The sequence below is a fragment of the Danio rerio genome, chromosome 1, assembly GCF_052040795.2.
Source record: "Danio rerio strain M-AB ecotype USA chromosome 1, GRCz13ab, whole genome shotgun sequence".
NCBI lineage: Eukaryota > Metazoa > Chordata > Actinopteri > Cypriniformes > Danionidae > Danio > Danio rerio.
In genome coordinates this window covers 47,209,226-47,224,196 of record NC_141021.1, presented here as the reverse complement: position 1 = coordinate 47,224,196, position 14,971 = coordinate 47,209,226, and the positions used below count along the sequence as shown (strand labels likewise).

The window sequence follows — 14,971 nt, the reverse complement described above, 5'->3', positions numbered from 1 at the left end:
TTACAGTAGTAGTTATATACACTTGGGAAAATGGTACATATTTTTAACCATATATATATATATAAAAAGTTATAGTCATTAATAAAATAAATTAAGTTATACATATTAATAAAACGTATGCAATCTGCACCCTCGAAATGAAAGTACAAAGACTGCCACCTGGTGGTGCAAAGAGAAAACATACTGATATAAACTTTTTAGATCGCTTTAGTACAAATTGTGTATAATAGAAATGCACAATATGTGACTTTTTAAAAGCAATAATACATTTCAGCAGTCATAAACATGTTTTGACAGTTAATATGCCGGTGATTTGATGCTTCACAAAAGTTGCAGACGCCTTTACCAATATCCAAATGCTTTTATAAACAACCAGTTATTCTTTGCACCGATTAAAAAACGGCTACTATAATAAAGAAAATATTTTCTAAATGTAGAACTAAATACATTGATTTGCATTGAAATACACACTTGACACATGAAAGTGTAAAGCCTGCAGCTCACAACAAATGTGGAAGGTTATTGCGTATCATATTTAACAAGCCGTTTACTGCTAATTTGATGTAATTTTGCTCACATGGATAATTGAATATTAATTAGATGATGTCATTACGCTGCTGTGCCGTCAGCCAATCGTTGCACTGCTGATCATGATTTCGAGGATCGATAGATCTGTCCTTAACAACACACGCAGCGATCTCAGATCAGTTTATCCAGACATTCTAATCTGATTCGCAAACTTGTTTGAAGAACCAAATTAGCGAGAGATCAGTTATCAAGATTAAAAGATCCAGGATCTGCCAAATCATCTTAGATCATTTAAGCGAGGTACGAAGAACGGACTAACGAACGAACGAACGAACAAACTTTTTCTTTCTTAATGACATGCACAGATGAATTGTTCACCACAAAACAAGCAATGTGAGCTAACAAAGTCATATGGTTGGTTTTGATTTCACGGGCATTTGCATAACGTATAATAAACTGCAAAATTTGATGAACCCATAAACTAACAGACAGAGTGATGAAGCGTCCAATAATGAAAGCAAAATTCAAACACCTCTTTTGCTTTCCACTTTTTATTTTTCTGCTTTTTAATGAAAAAAAAAAAACCCTAACCGAACAGCAACTTTTCCATTTTTAAAAAGTCCTCAGAAAATAATTGCTATCATGTTGCTACAAGTTGCACTTAAATTATAGCTTTCCCAGGGTAAATGGAACAACTTAGCCTAAACCGCGAGTTTAGACAGAACAGGAGAACGCAGATGAACCAGCCGTTAGAGATGACAGCAAGCAGAAGAACAAACCATCAGATGACAGAAAACTAAGAAAGAGTGAGCTCAGTTTTGGTGTGACTGAGTTTAAACTTGTGTGTTTCGCGTCAGACAGCAGAACTTTCAGAACCATTGAACCACCAAAACTGTGTTCAGACACAAAAGAGTCTCTAAGAGTATGAATGAACCATCAGGGTGACTATCATTGCTGCCACTACATTCCCTCAAGTGTGGAGGATGACAACTATCAGGATCTGCCATTTTCTTCCTTTATACAGCTTACCTAGCACTGATACCACGGCAAACACACGAGTGGCTGCATCTGGACCAGAACCAACCTTCTTGGATGACGCAGTTCAGATTCTCCTGAAGAATTCACTTTGGATTAGGCTGAACGTCCAGAGAAGAAGAAAAGCCACACGCTGGGTGTTTCTGAATCAGATTCGACTGGGTGCTGGAAATCAAATCCTCCCCTTGACTTAAAGACACACCAGCACAGGACATAAGCCTGTTTTCCGGCTGTGTCTAGAAGAGCAGCGATCCGTCCGTCTATGTTCCTCAGCCTCATCCTCTCAGTCAGGCTAGACGTGCCTGTGTTTGAGTGGGATGGAGCACTCGTGAGCTCGCTAAGCTGAGCTGTGTGTGTGTGTATATATATATGTGTGTATATATATGTAAATGTGTGTGTGTGTGTGCTTGTGGGCGAGTTAGGATACTCTCTGAATGAGTTTGTCCTCGGTCAGGCAGAATACGGTGCAGTAGGACAGGTCCGAGATGAAGTTTTCGCAGCCATGTCGGGTCACGTTCTTGCAGCCCCGCAGATCCAACAGAGCCAGAGCGGATAATCGCTTCATATATGAGAGACAGCCATCTGACAGCTTATTACAACCTGGACAGAAGATCAAAACAAGTCAATACCCCAAACACACAAACACACACACACCCACCCACAGAAAGCTATCTTTATGGGGGCTTCTCATAGACGTAATGATTTTTATACTGTACAAACACCTGCCAACATTGGTCTCTGAAATTCCAGGAGGGGGTGTTTGTCTGAATGTGTTTGAGGGGTATGTGTTTGTCTGAATAACAGTTAAGAACTTGGTTAGTAACTGTACTATGCACCGGGTTTCAGTCGGATTCTATATCAAAGTTGGAGACCTGAGGGTTATTACAGACTGTACCAAAAAGCTGAGGACCAAGGGTAGGGTGAAATTACAGGAGTTTTCCAGGAGAAATAACAAAACGGGAGGGTGGGGGGAAATGGGTCTGAAATACGGCAGATTCCCGGAAAAACAAGAGCGTGTTTGCAGGTATGGTACAAACTGTAAAGTCTATCCCCATACTCAAATCCTACTCCTAAATGAAACCCTTTGTATTTTTATAATAGTTGTCCAAGAGGACCACCAGCTCTGCACATTTTCCATGTCTCCTAATCACACACACCTGATTTAGATCATCAGCTCATTAGCAGAGACTGAGAGATCTGTAATGGGTGTGACAATAGCCCCTTTCACACAGTGATACCGGTAAATATACGGAAAATTTCCGGAACGACTTTACCGGTATATTCAAAAAAGCGCTGTTCACACAGGCGAGGACGTGACCATTCACACATCCATTCCAAAATACCGGTAAATTCTGACATCATTCACCACAAATGAGCTTTAAACAGCTGCGCTTGTATTTGTAAACATTTGACTAAATTACAAACTCTGTGGATGATCAATATTGTGAACAACTTTCGCAGGATCACTTTCGCATGTCGAGATGTTTATAATGTACGTGTGCAGGCGCTCACAGGCTGTTTCACAGGCACACGCAAAGCTTGAAGGTAAACAAACAATGGCTTATCATAAGCATCTCATCGATGATTATTTACACAGTTGGCATTAAGAAGAACATATATTCCGTCAATTTTCCGGAAAGGTCTGTATGTGTGAAAGGGGCTAAAGAAGACATCCATAACATGCAGTGTTGGTGGCCTTTCTGGAACATGGTTGAGAAACACTGATCTACATTATAATACACTAACCGGCCACTTTTTTTTTTAGGTACACCTGTCAACTGCTCGTAATGCAAATTTCCAATCAGCCAATCACATGGCAACATCACCTTGCATTTAGGAGTGTAGACAAGACGATCTGCTGCAGTACAAACTGAGCATCAGAATGGAGAAGAAAGGGGATTTAAGTGACTTTGAATGTGGCATGGTTGTTTGTGCCAGATGGGCTGATCCGAGTATTTCAGAAACTGCTGATCTACAGGGATTTTCATGCACAACAATCTCTAGGGTTTACAGAGAATGTTCTGAAAAAGAGAAAATATCCAGTGAGCGGCAGTTCTGTGGGAGCAAATGCCTTGTTGATGCCAGTGGTCAGAGGAGAACGACCAGACTGGTTCGAGGTGATAGAAAGGCAACAGGTACTCAAATAAGCACTCGTTACAACTGAGGTCTGCAGAAGAGCATCTCTGAACGCACAAGACTTTCAACCTTGAAGCAATGTCATAAAGAGCAAATCATCTCAGACTGGTTTCCTGAACATGACAATGAGCTCACTGTACTCAAATGGCCTCTACGGTCACCAGATCTCAATCCAATAGAGCACCATTGGGATGTGGTGGAACCAGAGATTTGCATCATTGATGTGCTGCCGATAAATCTGCAGCAACTCCGTTAAATTATTATTTTTATTATGTCAGTATAGAGCAAACTCTGAGGAATATTTCCAGTACTTTGTTGAATCTATGCCACGAAGGATTAAGGCAGTTCTGAAGGCAAAAGGGGGTCCAACCTGGTACTAGTACGGTGTACCTAATAAAGTGGCCGGTGAGTGTATATAAAACTTCACTAGTCTTTATTTTAATCTGAAACTGAATTTAAGAAAGTTTAAACATACAAGATGCAGTGACCATACTGAAACAAAAACAAAGTGCTTTTTAAATACCCAAATAATACACTTAATAAAGAAAGAAAATACTGAATACTGGTCATCAATGCTGAAAGACTAAATAATAATATACACTTCCTACATTACATGGCTTAGGGCATAGTCATTGAGTCATCTGGGACATGACTTGTTTTGGCAGGACCAATCACAGCGCCTCAGAATCCCTAAATACACATATTGAGGCATTAAAAATTACAGTGTTTCAAGAAAATGTAGAGTACCTGAAAGATTGAGCTGTCTGAGTGTGTTGCGAGTGTTGCATCCAGTAGCAGTGAGCAGGTTGATAGACTGGTCTGTGAGGCCCTGACAGTAGGACAGATCTAACTGGCGCAGTGAAGGCATGTGTCGGACCATCGTCTTAATGACAGCGTCACTCAATTCCAAACCAGACAAGCGCAGACTGACCAAACTTCTGAGACGACTGCGACTTTCACTGCCTGCGGGACAGCAGAAGAGTTCAGCGTCAGCTCAGATTGCACATGTAGTTTAATTAACAGAGTTATGAGTGCCTCACCTGGCTGCACAATAAGATCTTTTATCTGCGAGTCTTTGACGCCCACAGCCCAACACAGGTCAAGAGTTCGCAAACTCGGACAGCTCGGCGAGCTTAATGCAGACACACATAATGAAGAACAACCGGACATTATTAGATCTTTTAAACCTGTAGGAAAACAGAGAGAGAGAGTGAGAGAGAGTGAAAGGATGTTTTAGGTTTTACACAAGAATAATTGTTTACATTATTAGCCCAGTGTGAATTAAGTTGCTAAGACTTTTCTTTCAGTGTGCTGATGTACTTCCAACTGAAACTGTATATTAAGTAGGGGGCAGGGCTTATTTTCTGCACGTCATTCCCTCAAAGCAAACTGATGGTAAGAGGGGCGTGGTTAAGAATATTGTTGTCAAACTGACATCATCAGTAATGGACTGACATTACAAACAAGAAAGCAAACGGTCAAAATTAGATTGAAAATAATCAAAAACTTACTTCATTAGATTAACTTCTAATCGTTGATCAAAAGAATGGCAATTTGCGCTAATGGCCCGTTTCCACTGAGTGGTATGGTACGGTTCGGTTTGGTACGCTTTTATGGCCGTTTCCACTGTCAATAAGCGTACCGAACCTAACCGCACCACTTTTGCGGCACCCTTTCGAAACAGTCCCAAAAACGAGGAAGGGTATCAAAAGGTGGAGCTACACGCGCAGCCGAACGCGGATTGGTTACAGAGATACGTCACAAGCTCGTGGAGCTAGACAGAATGTAAACAAAGGATCTGCCATGTTCTAATACACAGCCGAGAGATTAAATTGGATATACTATATGCATAAAATAACCAGCCATGGATGACCCAGGCTCAAACAAACCGTGTCATCGTCTGGATTAACAGACACAATGCAAAGAAGAACAAAATCTGCCGCGTCCTGTTATTGTTTACGAGCCCGTCTAAAAGTGCGAGCTGTATTCGCATTCTTCCAGGAGCTCGCGATCGCATCTATATTTGATTTAACAAAGTTCTTGAGCTGATGATGATATTGCGTAACGTTGTTGAAGTGTCTCCGTCATCTGATCTATTCAGAAAGAAAAGGACAAGCGCGAGAGTGAAGCGCGGGAAAAAGGAAAAACCCGGCAAAACACAGGAGCAAGTGTTTAACAACCTGAATCATGAACAAACCGCCATGATTGTTTTTGCCTTTTGGACTATTATGAACTTGAAATGACAAAATTATTCTCTAACAGAGTTTGCATGTGCTGGTGAAGATTACAGACACAGATGAGAGGTTTGACTGTGGGCTATATTGCGTGTGTTTTTTAAACTCAAATAAGTACTAAATGTATAATGTATGTAGTTTTTCTGTAATTAATAATATATCGGAGACTGTAAGGGTCTGTATGTGTTCATATATGTTGCATTTATGCATTTATGTTATATAATTACAGACGTTACAGTAGCCTATTTTGTCATTGATCTGCAGTTATAATCAACTCCTGTTCATAGAAAAGTTAGTTATAAACATTCATAAACAAGCATTTATGTGTATAGAGCATCTGTTTTGTGAGAAGTGCTTCTCATATGATATGTAAACGACCCGTACAGCCTTACTGTAGACATTCATTTGAGCGAGCATGACGTCGACTTAAACTTTGTCGTACACCATGCCCACCAAAAAGGGTACCCTTTGTGGTGGAAACACAAGCCTGATAAAGGTGACCCGTACCGACCCATAAGACAAACATTTTAAATAGATTTCACTGTTCTGTTTTAGCTGTTCTCTGAAAAGATCAAGACTGAAAGGCTGATAAGTGTATAAACTGTACTTGGGAGGTGATGAATGAGCCAGGCCAGCTGTTTCTTTGACACAGGTGTCCAGGAGAGGTCAAGGGTCACAGGTTGTAGTTTAATGATAGCCGTCACAGCCTGAGGACTGAGAGCCCGACAGCGACTCAGATCTATCCGTGTCCATAAGCGTTTATCACAACACCTACAGCAGGAGTAACACAGAAGTATTGTTAATAATTAAGATCACTATAAAGATCACATTAACTAAAGATCCCGGCCTGCAAAAGTCCAAAATTACAACTAAAAAACATCAACCTTGCAGAAACCAATGCAAAGGTGTCTTTTGTTAAAAGATCCTCAGTGACATTGTAAACAATTACACGTGACGTTTCTGTCCGATATTACATATTCCATGCACACTGCCACTATTAATAAAAGTTATTTTTCAAAGAATTTGACAAGTGGCCCTTCACTTGGTTTGCAAAACTCGATGTGGGCCTCGGGTCTAAAAAGTTTGCCCACCACTGGCCTACACCGTATGGATGTGATGTATTTTAGTGTTTCCAAGTAGGTTCGTGTTTGCGACATGAGAAATAGTAGTTTTTTGTTATTTTTTGGAATCAGAAAAAAGATTACATTAAAAAAAAAACATTTCTATTCATAAATAAGAAATTAAAAATATGACTTTTTAAATGTTACATTGCCTTCAATGTATAGTGATTTCTGAGTTTCTAGTATTCTTTCATTCAACCATGGTGAATGAATGAAGAGTAAAGGCTCTTGCTCTTACACTCCTTTATTTCGGACACGTGAATCATCTTCTCTCTCATGGTGCACTACAAAACTGAAAATTTATTGTGACTGCCACAAGGGGGTGTATACCGACAGTCCTGTCTGAATGTGTTGTGCAGTGGAAGGCGGCTTTAAAATATGAGAGCAAATTTCTGATATGCATGTAAACATAACTTGGTCACACTTTACAATAAGGTTCATTAGTTAATGTTATTTAATGCATTTACTAACATGACCAAAAAATAAACCATACATCTACTACTGTATTTGTTCATGTTAGTTAACGAAAATACATTTGTTCATAGTTAGTTCATGTTAACTCATGGTGCATTAACTAATGTTAACAAGCATGGACTTGGATGTTAATAATGCATTAGTAAATGTTCAATTATGATTAATAAATGCTGTACAAGTGTTGTTCGTGATTAGTTGATGTTAGTAAATGCATTATCTAATGAACCCTATTGTAAAGTGTTACCCATGACTTTTTCCAGAACTAATTAGAATTAGAAAATTTCTCTGCATATTTTGTGCATGTAAAGTAAGGTGAACAAGAGAAGCAAACTCACAGATATTAGTTTGTGTGGATCAGCATTAATGGATTAATGCCCAAAACAAAAAAAAGTTCTGCATTTTCAGTGAAAAACCATGTGGTGCTGCTCAATCACAGAATTTTGAGATGCATTACACCAAAAAAAAAATCATAATAGAGCCAAGTATGAATAATTCTGAAGCCCAAGTGTGAACAGGCCTTTAGTTTAGTCAAAATGTGTATCTTAAAATAATATAAAAACACCAGGGAGTAATTAAAAAAAAAAAAAATCAATTTAGGTTACATGTAGTCCTCAACTGTGTGCTGCACTTACCATTTAAACCAAGCCTTGCAGACTCTCATGCACACAGCCAAATCTGTCCGATCCAGGTAACGAAACACAGACACCCAAATGTCCTTTTCACAGCCGAGCTCGTTTCCTGCATCACGGAATGAAGGATGTGAGAGAAGGGAAGGAGAGGAAGAAGAGGTGACAGCTGGAGGAGGAGGAGGTGGAGAAACAGAGGAGCGAGACGACATGGAGGAGGGCGACGCCGTGTCTCTCTCTCTGCCATCTTGGTTGGAGCTTCGCCTCGTGGGACGGCCGCTTTTAGCCTGAGAGAGGCCGTTTCCAGCAGGGGTGGAGCTGCTGGTCTTGGGCCGCGCTTTGGGAAGAGTTTTTCGCTGCATGAAGCCAGAACTGCCACCCGTGCGGGGGGACATCGCCGCCTCTAGTTTAGGGACAATTGAGCCAGGGTCACGTTTGGCCTTCGGCGGCCGATGGAGGGTCACGGTCAGGTAGGAATCGTTCAGCAGGTCATCGTTCAAGTCTGAGACGAGCAAAACTGGTGGATCAGGATCAGAGTCTGATTGGTTTTCTCCATCCTCATCATCTTCATCTCCTCCATCATCCAAGTCCTCCATTTCATCGTCCTCTCCCTCATAGTCCTGTTCTTCGCTGTCCTCCTCATCATCGTCATCCTCGTCCTCATCATCATCGTAATCATCACCTCTTCGTCTTCGTCTCCTGGAACGATGCTCCTTCTCTGACCGGCTCACATGCCTGTCTTCTTCGCTGTCATCCTCATCATCCTCATCCTCGTCATCATCATCGTCGTCGTCATCATCATCATCATCATCGTCATCATCATCATCATCAGTTTCATACCGCCGTCTCCTCATCTGCGATCCTCCTCGCAACCTCACCCGACCTCCTCTCTCTCCTCTTGCTCCGAGTCCTCTCCTCATTTTGAGGGAACTTGAGGACAGGCTTCCGCCCCCTCGAGGGCCCCGCTGCGAGGAGCCTCTCCAAACGCCTCGCCTGCTGGCTCCATAACCTCTGCGAGATGAGGAGACGCCGCCGCCGCTGCGCACTGAAGACATCCTGCCACTGTCTCCGTCATCATCGCTGCCTGAATCATCGTCGTGCTCCATCCCATGTCTCCGGTAGATTTTAGCCACGCGGGGATCAAGAGATGAAGACTTGCGCTTCTGAAAACAAGAATATTGGAGAGAGAAATTAAGTAAATAATTAGTGACACAAAGTTACACAAAAGCTGCCTCACACTTTCAGATAAAAATAGAGAAGTCAACCAGAAAGTTTTACCAGTCAAAACACTAAGTATTTTTTGTAATGGCCAGTGGAATTTTTTAACTTGCCCCATTAAAATTAAAATTCAGTTTTTTCTTAGCCAAACATTTTAAATAACGTCAAAATATAGGTATACATTACCTTACCTGTGATACCTGTAATTATCTCTAAAAAAAGACAAGTTTTAAAACTACAATGAACAAAATTTATTTACAACATACATTAATGCATAACTACATGTATAACTTTTAAACAAATGTATTGTAAGGAAGATAATTAAACCACATTGGTAAATTTAAACTTTAAAAAATTTACTTTTCAGAGAACTTTAAATTTGTTAAACTTTTTTTTTTAGATGGATTGTTGGTTGTACCGATTGGGTAGCTTTACATGAACAGGAAAATTAAGACCTGTTTAAAAGTATTTAAGACCTACAACAACATATTTCAGTGCATTTAGGATTTAGTTTTAGAAATTTAGGACGCTGTGGACACCATGATAAATAAATCATTCTGCAACAGAATTAGTATTACAAATAACACCAAGGCCTATTGGTGGGATGTGGTGTGACTATAGAGTGGTGGACAGGAAATCATTGAAACTATTATTTCTACTTCACTACAATACAAATTGTATATTTCTGTACTTGTGAATGTTTTAATTTTAGGAAATGTTTACTACACTACATCTCAAAACAAAATAATAATAAATGTGGCAGAATAAAAAGTGATTTTAAAATGGAGAAATCAGCACCATCTCAGAAACCTGATAAAATCGGTTGACCAATCACGCGAAGAATTTCAGGCAGTACTACATCCAATTAAATTTTTTTCTTTCATTTCGGTTTAATATTATTTGCTTTATTTTCAAGTAATATATTTTAAGTTTAAAAAATATACAAATATTTGGATTAAGAGCTTAACTAAAAATATTTGTTTTGATCAATGTAAAATGTTATGGTTACTCGTACAGGCCAGTGAATGCATATTTAACCAACTCAATATGCTTTGTTCTTTCATGGACTTAAAAAAATTGTTTAAGGAAAATTATTTATTTTTCATTGGCTCAAGTGGTCAAATTTAGATATAAAACCATTACCCTAAATTTTTTTAAATTTGATGAATGAACATTTTATGGGAATTGTTGTTTTGATTACAGGTACATCTTTAAAGGTGTTTTGATTAAAGGTATATGTTTAGAACAAAAAGAGAATGCAAATAAATTGACTTTCAACAAGACAAATATGCTTTGTACCAGGTTATATAAAATTGTTCTCATGAAGATAGAAAATATTAAGGCAAATTATGTTTTCATTGGGTTAAGTGATGAAATTTAGATGTGAAGCATTAACTTAATTTTTATAAATTGGATAAATGAAAGCTTTTTTCCCCAGTGCACTGTAACGAGTAACAATCACACAAATGAATGGCTATGCATTACCCCTGCCACAGTGTCCCACAATGGATATAAAACACAGTATTTTAAATTGCGTTCTTCATTTTGAGATGCATTTAACTCATGTTGATGATTGTCAGCATACATTTACACATTTTTCTTTTATGCCGATGTAAAAAGTTTATTTAGAGAACTACAAAGGTTTAAAGAGAGGACTTTATACTTTTACAGAAGTAACATTTGATTAAGGTATGCACGCTTACTCAAATGCTTGATTATTCTGTCTACCATTGTGCACATAAAGAGCAAGTGCTGTGATCAATTTGTGCTATACTGAAATTCTTTGTCAGCCATCTATTGGTCCCAATATGCGATTAAGAAAATCTGATTGCTGCTTTCAGAAGCTTTCAGTTTTAAACTGCATGCGAATATAAATGTACAGCCAAGCACGCGAATATAATGTACAGCCAAGCACTGACTAATGCAGCAAGACTAGTCAAAAGCTATTCGTTAGCAGATTTCAATCATTTATGAAACCAGAATTTTCAAATCAGATTTTCTAGAGCTTCAGATGCACTGAAAATGAAATACTTTTGCAGCTATAATATCCAGACCATAGGTGATGTATCCTAATAAACACTATGTGTGTGAGATGACATTGACAAACAGTTTAAAATTAAAATATTATTCTTGATCATTAAAAGAAAATAATTATTAAAAAAATAATAATCCAATTAGTTTGTGGAAATGACAAATTATGACAAGATTATTTTGAATTTTACAAACATATATATATATAAAGTGCTTTTATTAGAAATTCATTCAAGCATTATTAAATCAAAACAAACATGCTACTTACATGTGATTTACCACCATCCAGTTTAATCTGCAAAACAGAACAAAAACCCCCTCTTAATCTGAACTTGAACAGAAAAAGATGAACACATCAGGATCAGTGAAGGCAATCACACAAGCCGCAAAAACACAAAGCTGATTGGGAAACCCTCGGTCAGTCATAGCAGTGATGGGGCACAATGATAATGATGATGAACAGGGCAGGGTGGGCCAAAGAGAGAGCGGGAGGAGACGAAAAACAAACAGAAAAATAAAGTTAAAAAAAATACAAATAAAAGGTGGAACATTACAGGGGGGTTTACTGTAGGAGGCAGAGAGAGACATATGGGAGCGGCTGTGCATGCGGCTGCAGTGGCGGGAGGAAGGCGGATCCTCTCACCCTCTTCCTGAGCCGCTGCTCAGGGGCTGCTGCCCGTTTCTGGAGCGAGCCGTGAGAGAGAGAAGAGGGGGGCCGCCCGACCCCATGCCACGCCCCGCCCTCGCCCCCTCGCCCCCCTGACCCATCCTGTGCCGTGATGTCATCACCGCTGCCTGACGACTGGCACACAGGGAAACAAGCGTTACTGGTACACACGCAGATCCCGGTGTGTACAACACAGTAAGCTCTCAGCATGCGCCTTTCTACAGGGTGTGAATGAGTGTACGCAAGCCTGCAAAAGCTAGTAGCATTAGAACAAAGGGGAAAAGCTTCCTTCATCTCAAAGGCCTGAATGTGTGTTCAAACGTGAGGGGAAATCCTCAATAAAAATGGTAATCAGTGTGTGGGCGAACGCTTGACTTGTAAAAATGTTACCTCAGAATCGGTGTCTTTTCCCAAAACACACTTGGGACACTCCCAGCAGCTCGGCAGGTCTTTGTTCACCACTCCCTCACCAGACGTCTACACAGACAGAAGAGAGGAGTTTTACAATAGTCAAACTGCTGGAGAACATAATATCTCCAGTAAATCAAGTAGTGCTCAAATCAAAAACAGAAAACCTGAACAAAACATCCCAAGCATAGAGAACAACAAATGAAAACAGCAACAGTGATATGTTATGAAAGCATAATATCTTCATATAAATACAAACTTAGGTTCAGTGAAAATGCTTAGACGCATTAATATTGTTTTACAATGACAGTAAGAACTTGGTACTTTCTACTGAATATTAGTTACATTAATCAAACCTGCATTAATTATATATTTTTTAACTGTTTAATTAAATGCAGGTTTAATTATTGCAAGTTTAATATTCAGTATAAAATACCAAGTTTGGAGGTGTACAGTGTATAACGTCTAACATTCAAGCCTACTAAATAGTAAAACAATTACAATAAAAAAAGTGAAGGTAACTGAATAGTCTGCTTTGAATGACAAAATGATGATGAGAATCTATTGACATTTTCATCTGTAAATTTAAGTGAGACAAAGATAATAGCGTGGGACAATTTAAAAAGAGAAGCAAACAGAGGTAATCTGCATGGCGGGAGGTCAATGATAAGAACATCTGAATTAGGGATGCTCATAAAAACCGATTCACTGTTTACCAAAAGGATGCATTTTTAACCAATTAATGGTGTCAGTTAAACGATTAAAATAGATTTTTTTTAATGGACTTTATAAATGTGCAACTAGGGTTGTGCGATGTCGACCAATTTGGATGTGTCTGAAGAGCGAGGAGGGATCCGGTTGTGAGAAGGGTGCGCGACTTATTTAACGATTCGACTTATCACTCGTTTGCAGGCATCATGAGTCCCGCAAATGCATAGAGACTCCCGGAACTTCTGGGAGACTTTGGATGTCTGAATATCACGTTTCACAACTATAGTGAGATGCAACCCAGTGGTACATCCTTGATAAACTGTCCGACGTGCACTACTCTCTGGAGCTCAGAGGAGCGCATGACAGTGTGCGGCTGTTTGTGTGTTTGTGGCTTTGCAGTGAGCACCACTTGTGTCTGTGTGTGTGTTTGGTCACATGATGTGCGTTTTCAGCAGATGGAGGGCTGTTCAGAAATGCTAGGTAAAACACGATGTGGATCATTTGCGTTCTATAATGCCATTTTAACACTAAAACATAATAGTGTAAACGGGGCCCTGAATGTGTATTTTTCGTGAGCAGGTTTGCGACGGGGGCGGGGCGGAGAATCGGGGATGCGGGCTCAGCATCGTGTTGTCTATTGGCCATCGGCGAAGAACGATGACATCGTCTATCGGCCCAACCCTATGTGCAAAACATATCTGACTTGCTGGATGGTAACACGAGCAAACACATGAGCGTACAAACATATTTTCCCAAAGAAGCAGAATAAAAGAAGAATATTGCTGGTCAATTTAACACAGACGAGTTGATGACAAACCAGCGGGGATGCTGTTTGTCCTGGATCTGCATTATAAACACTTTTGTTTATTTGCACAATTGAAGAAAGAAACTACAAAACAAAACTTTCTGAAATGTGCGCTGCTTTAAAAAAACATGCCGGCCACAAGATGGAGCATCAGGATTTTCTCTCCATCAGAGAGAAACGGCAACGCTTATAAACAAAACAAATAGGCTATAGTTGTGATGATTTAGTTTACAACCAACAAACCAACCTTTTGTCCATATGGAAAATTACAGTTATTAATAGTTCTTATAAAATATGCATTTTTAAGACAGCCTACATAATCTACGAATCAAACGAATTCAAAGATTTTCTTGCTTTTTGCAAAATGATAACTCGGCACCAAACTGAGGCTTTTATGTTACAGCTTATAAAACATGTATGCAAATTAATGTCATATGCAAACAACTAAATTGTTATCTGCTAAAGTAGCCTATACTTTACAAAAAGTCAACATATGAGCCTTGTTATTGCCTTTCATCACACGGTGCGCGCGCATGAACCACGAGTGAGAGGAAATGAAAGCACAGATCCTCTAAGGTAAAACCAGACGCTTTATGATATTTGTGATATTAGAATTACAGCCGAGCACAAATTAAAAGGCATATTTTCCAGAGCGATTGATTTGAGGTAGCCTGCTATTTTGATTTGACGAATGAAAAAAAAAAAACAAAAACAGCCTATGCCGGTTGTTAAAAAGAATTAGTCAGTGTTTTCGTTTTGCAAACAAAATTTGTTATTTCAGTGAAAAATATCTAGGGCAGGCCTTATTTTTGTTCTTTTTATTTAGCTTATTCTTTTTTTCTACGCTGTTTGCAGGTGCGTGAAGATCTTCAGTTGTTAATATGTTTACATGTTAAAATAAATCAGTATTTTAAAATGCAATATTTAACATGTCAGACACAAAATAGACATCATTTTTTCCCATTAAATTAGATTTA

The 14,971-nt window shown here is 39.1% G+C and overlaps 1 protein-coding gene across 9 annotated transcripts in view; it reads right to left on the bottom strand.

Moving 5' to 3' along the window:
* Positions 1-1,063: 1,063 nt before the first annotated feature.
* kdm2aa (lysine (K)-specific demethylase 2Aa) overlaps positions 1,064-14,971 on the bottom strand; it is a 31,215-nt gene continuing 17,307 nt past the window's right edge. For 4 of the 9 annotated variants that reach the window (XM_087236284.1, XM_087236283.1, XM_087236286.1 and 1 more), the window contains exons 15-21: positions 12,461-12,547; positions 11,672-11,698; positions 8,161-9,317; positions 6,541-6,704; positions 4,740-4,886; positions 4,447-4,662; positions 1,064-2,163 (exon numbers count right to left, since the gene is read on the bottom strand). In XM_087236284.1, the coding sequence (XP_087092410.1) occupies positions 1,982-2,163; positions 4,447-4,662; positions 4,740-4,886; positions 6,541-6,704; positions 8,161-9,317; positions 11,672-11,698; positions 12,461-12,547 (1,980 nt within the window). In that variant the 3' untranslated portion in view covers positions 1,064-1,981. 9 annotated transcript variants of the gene reach the window in all.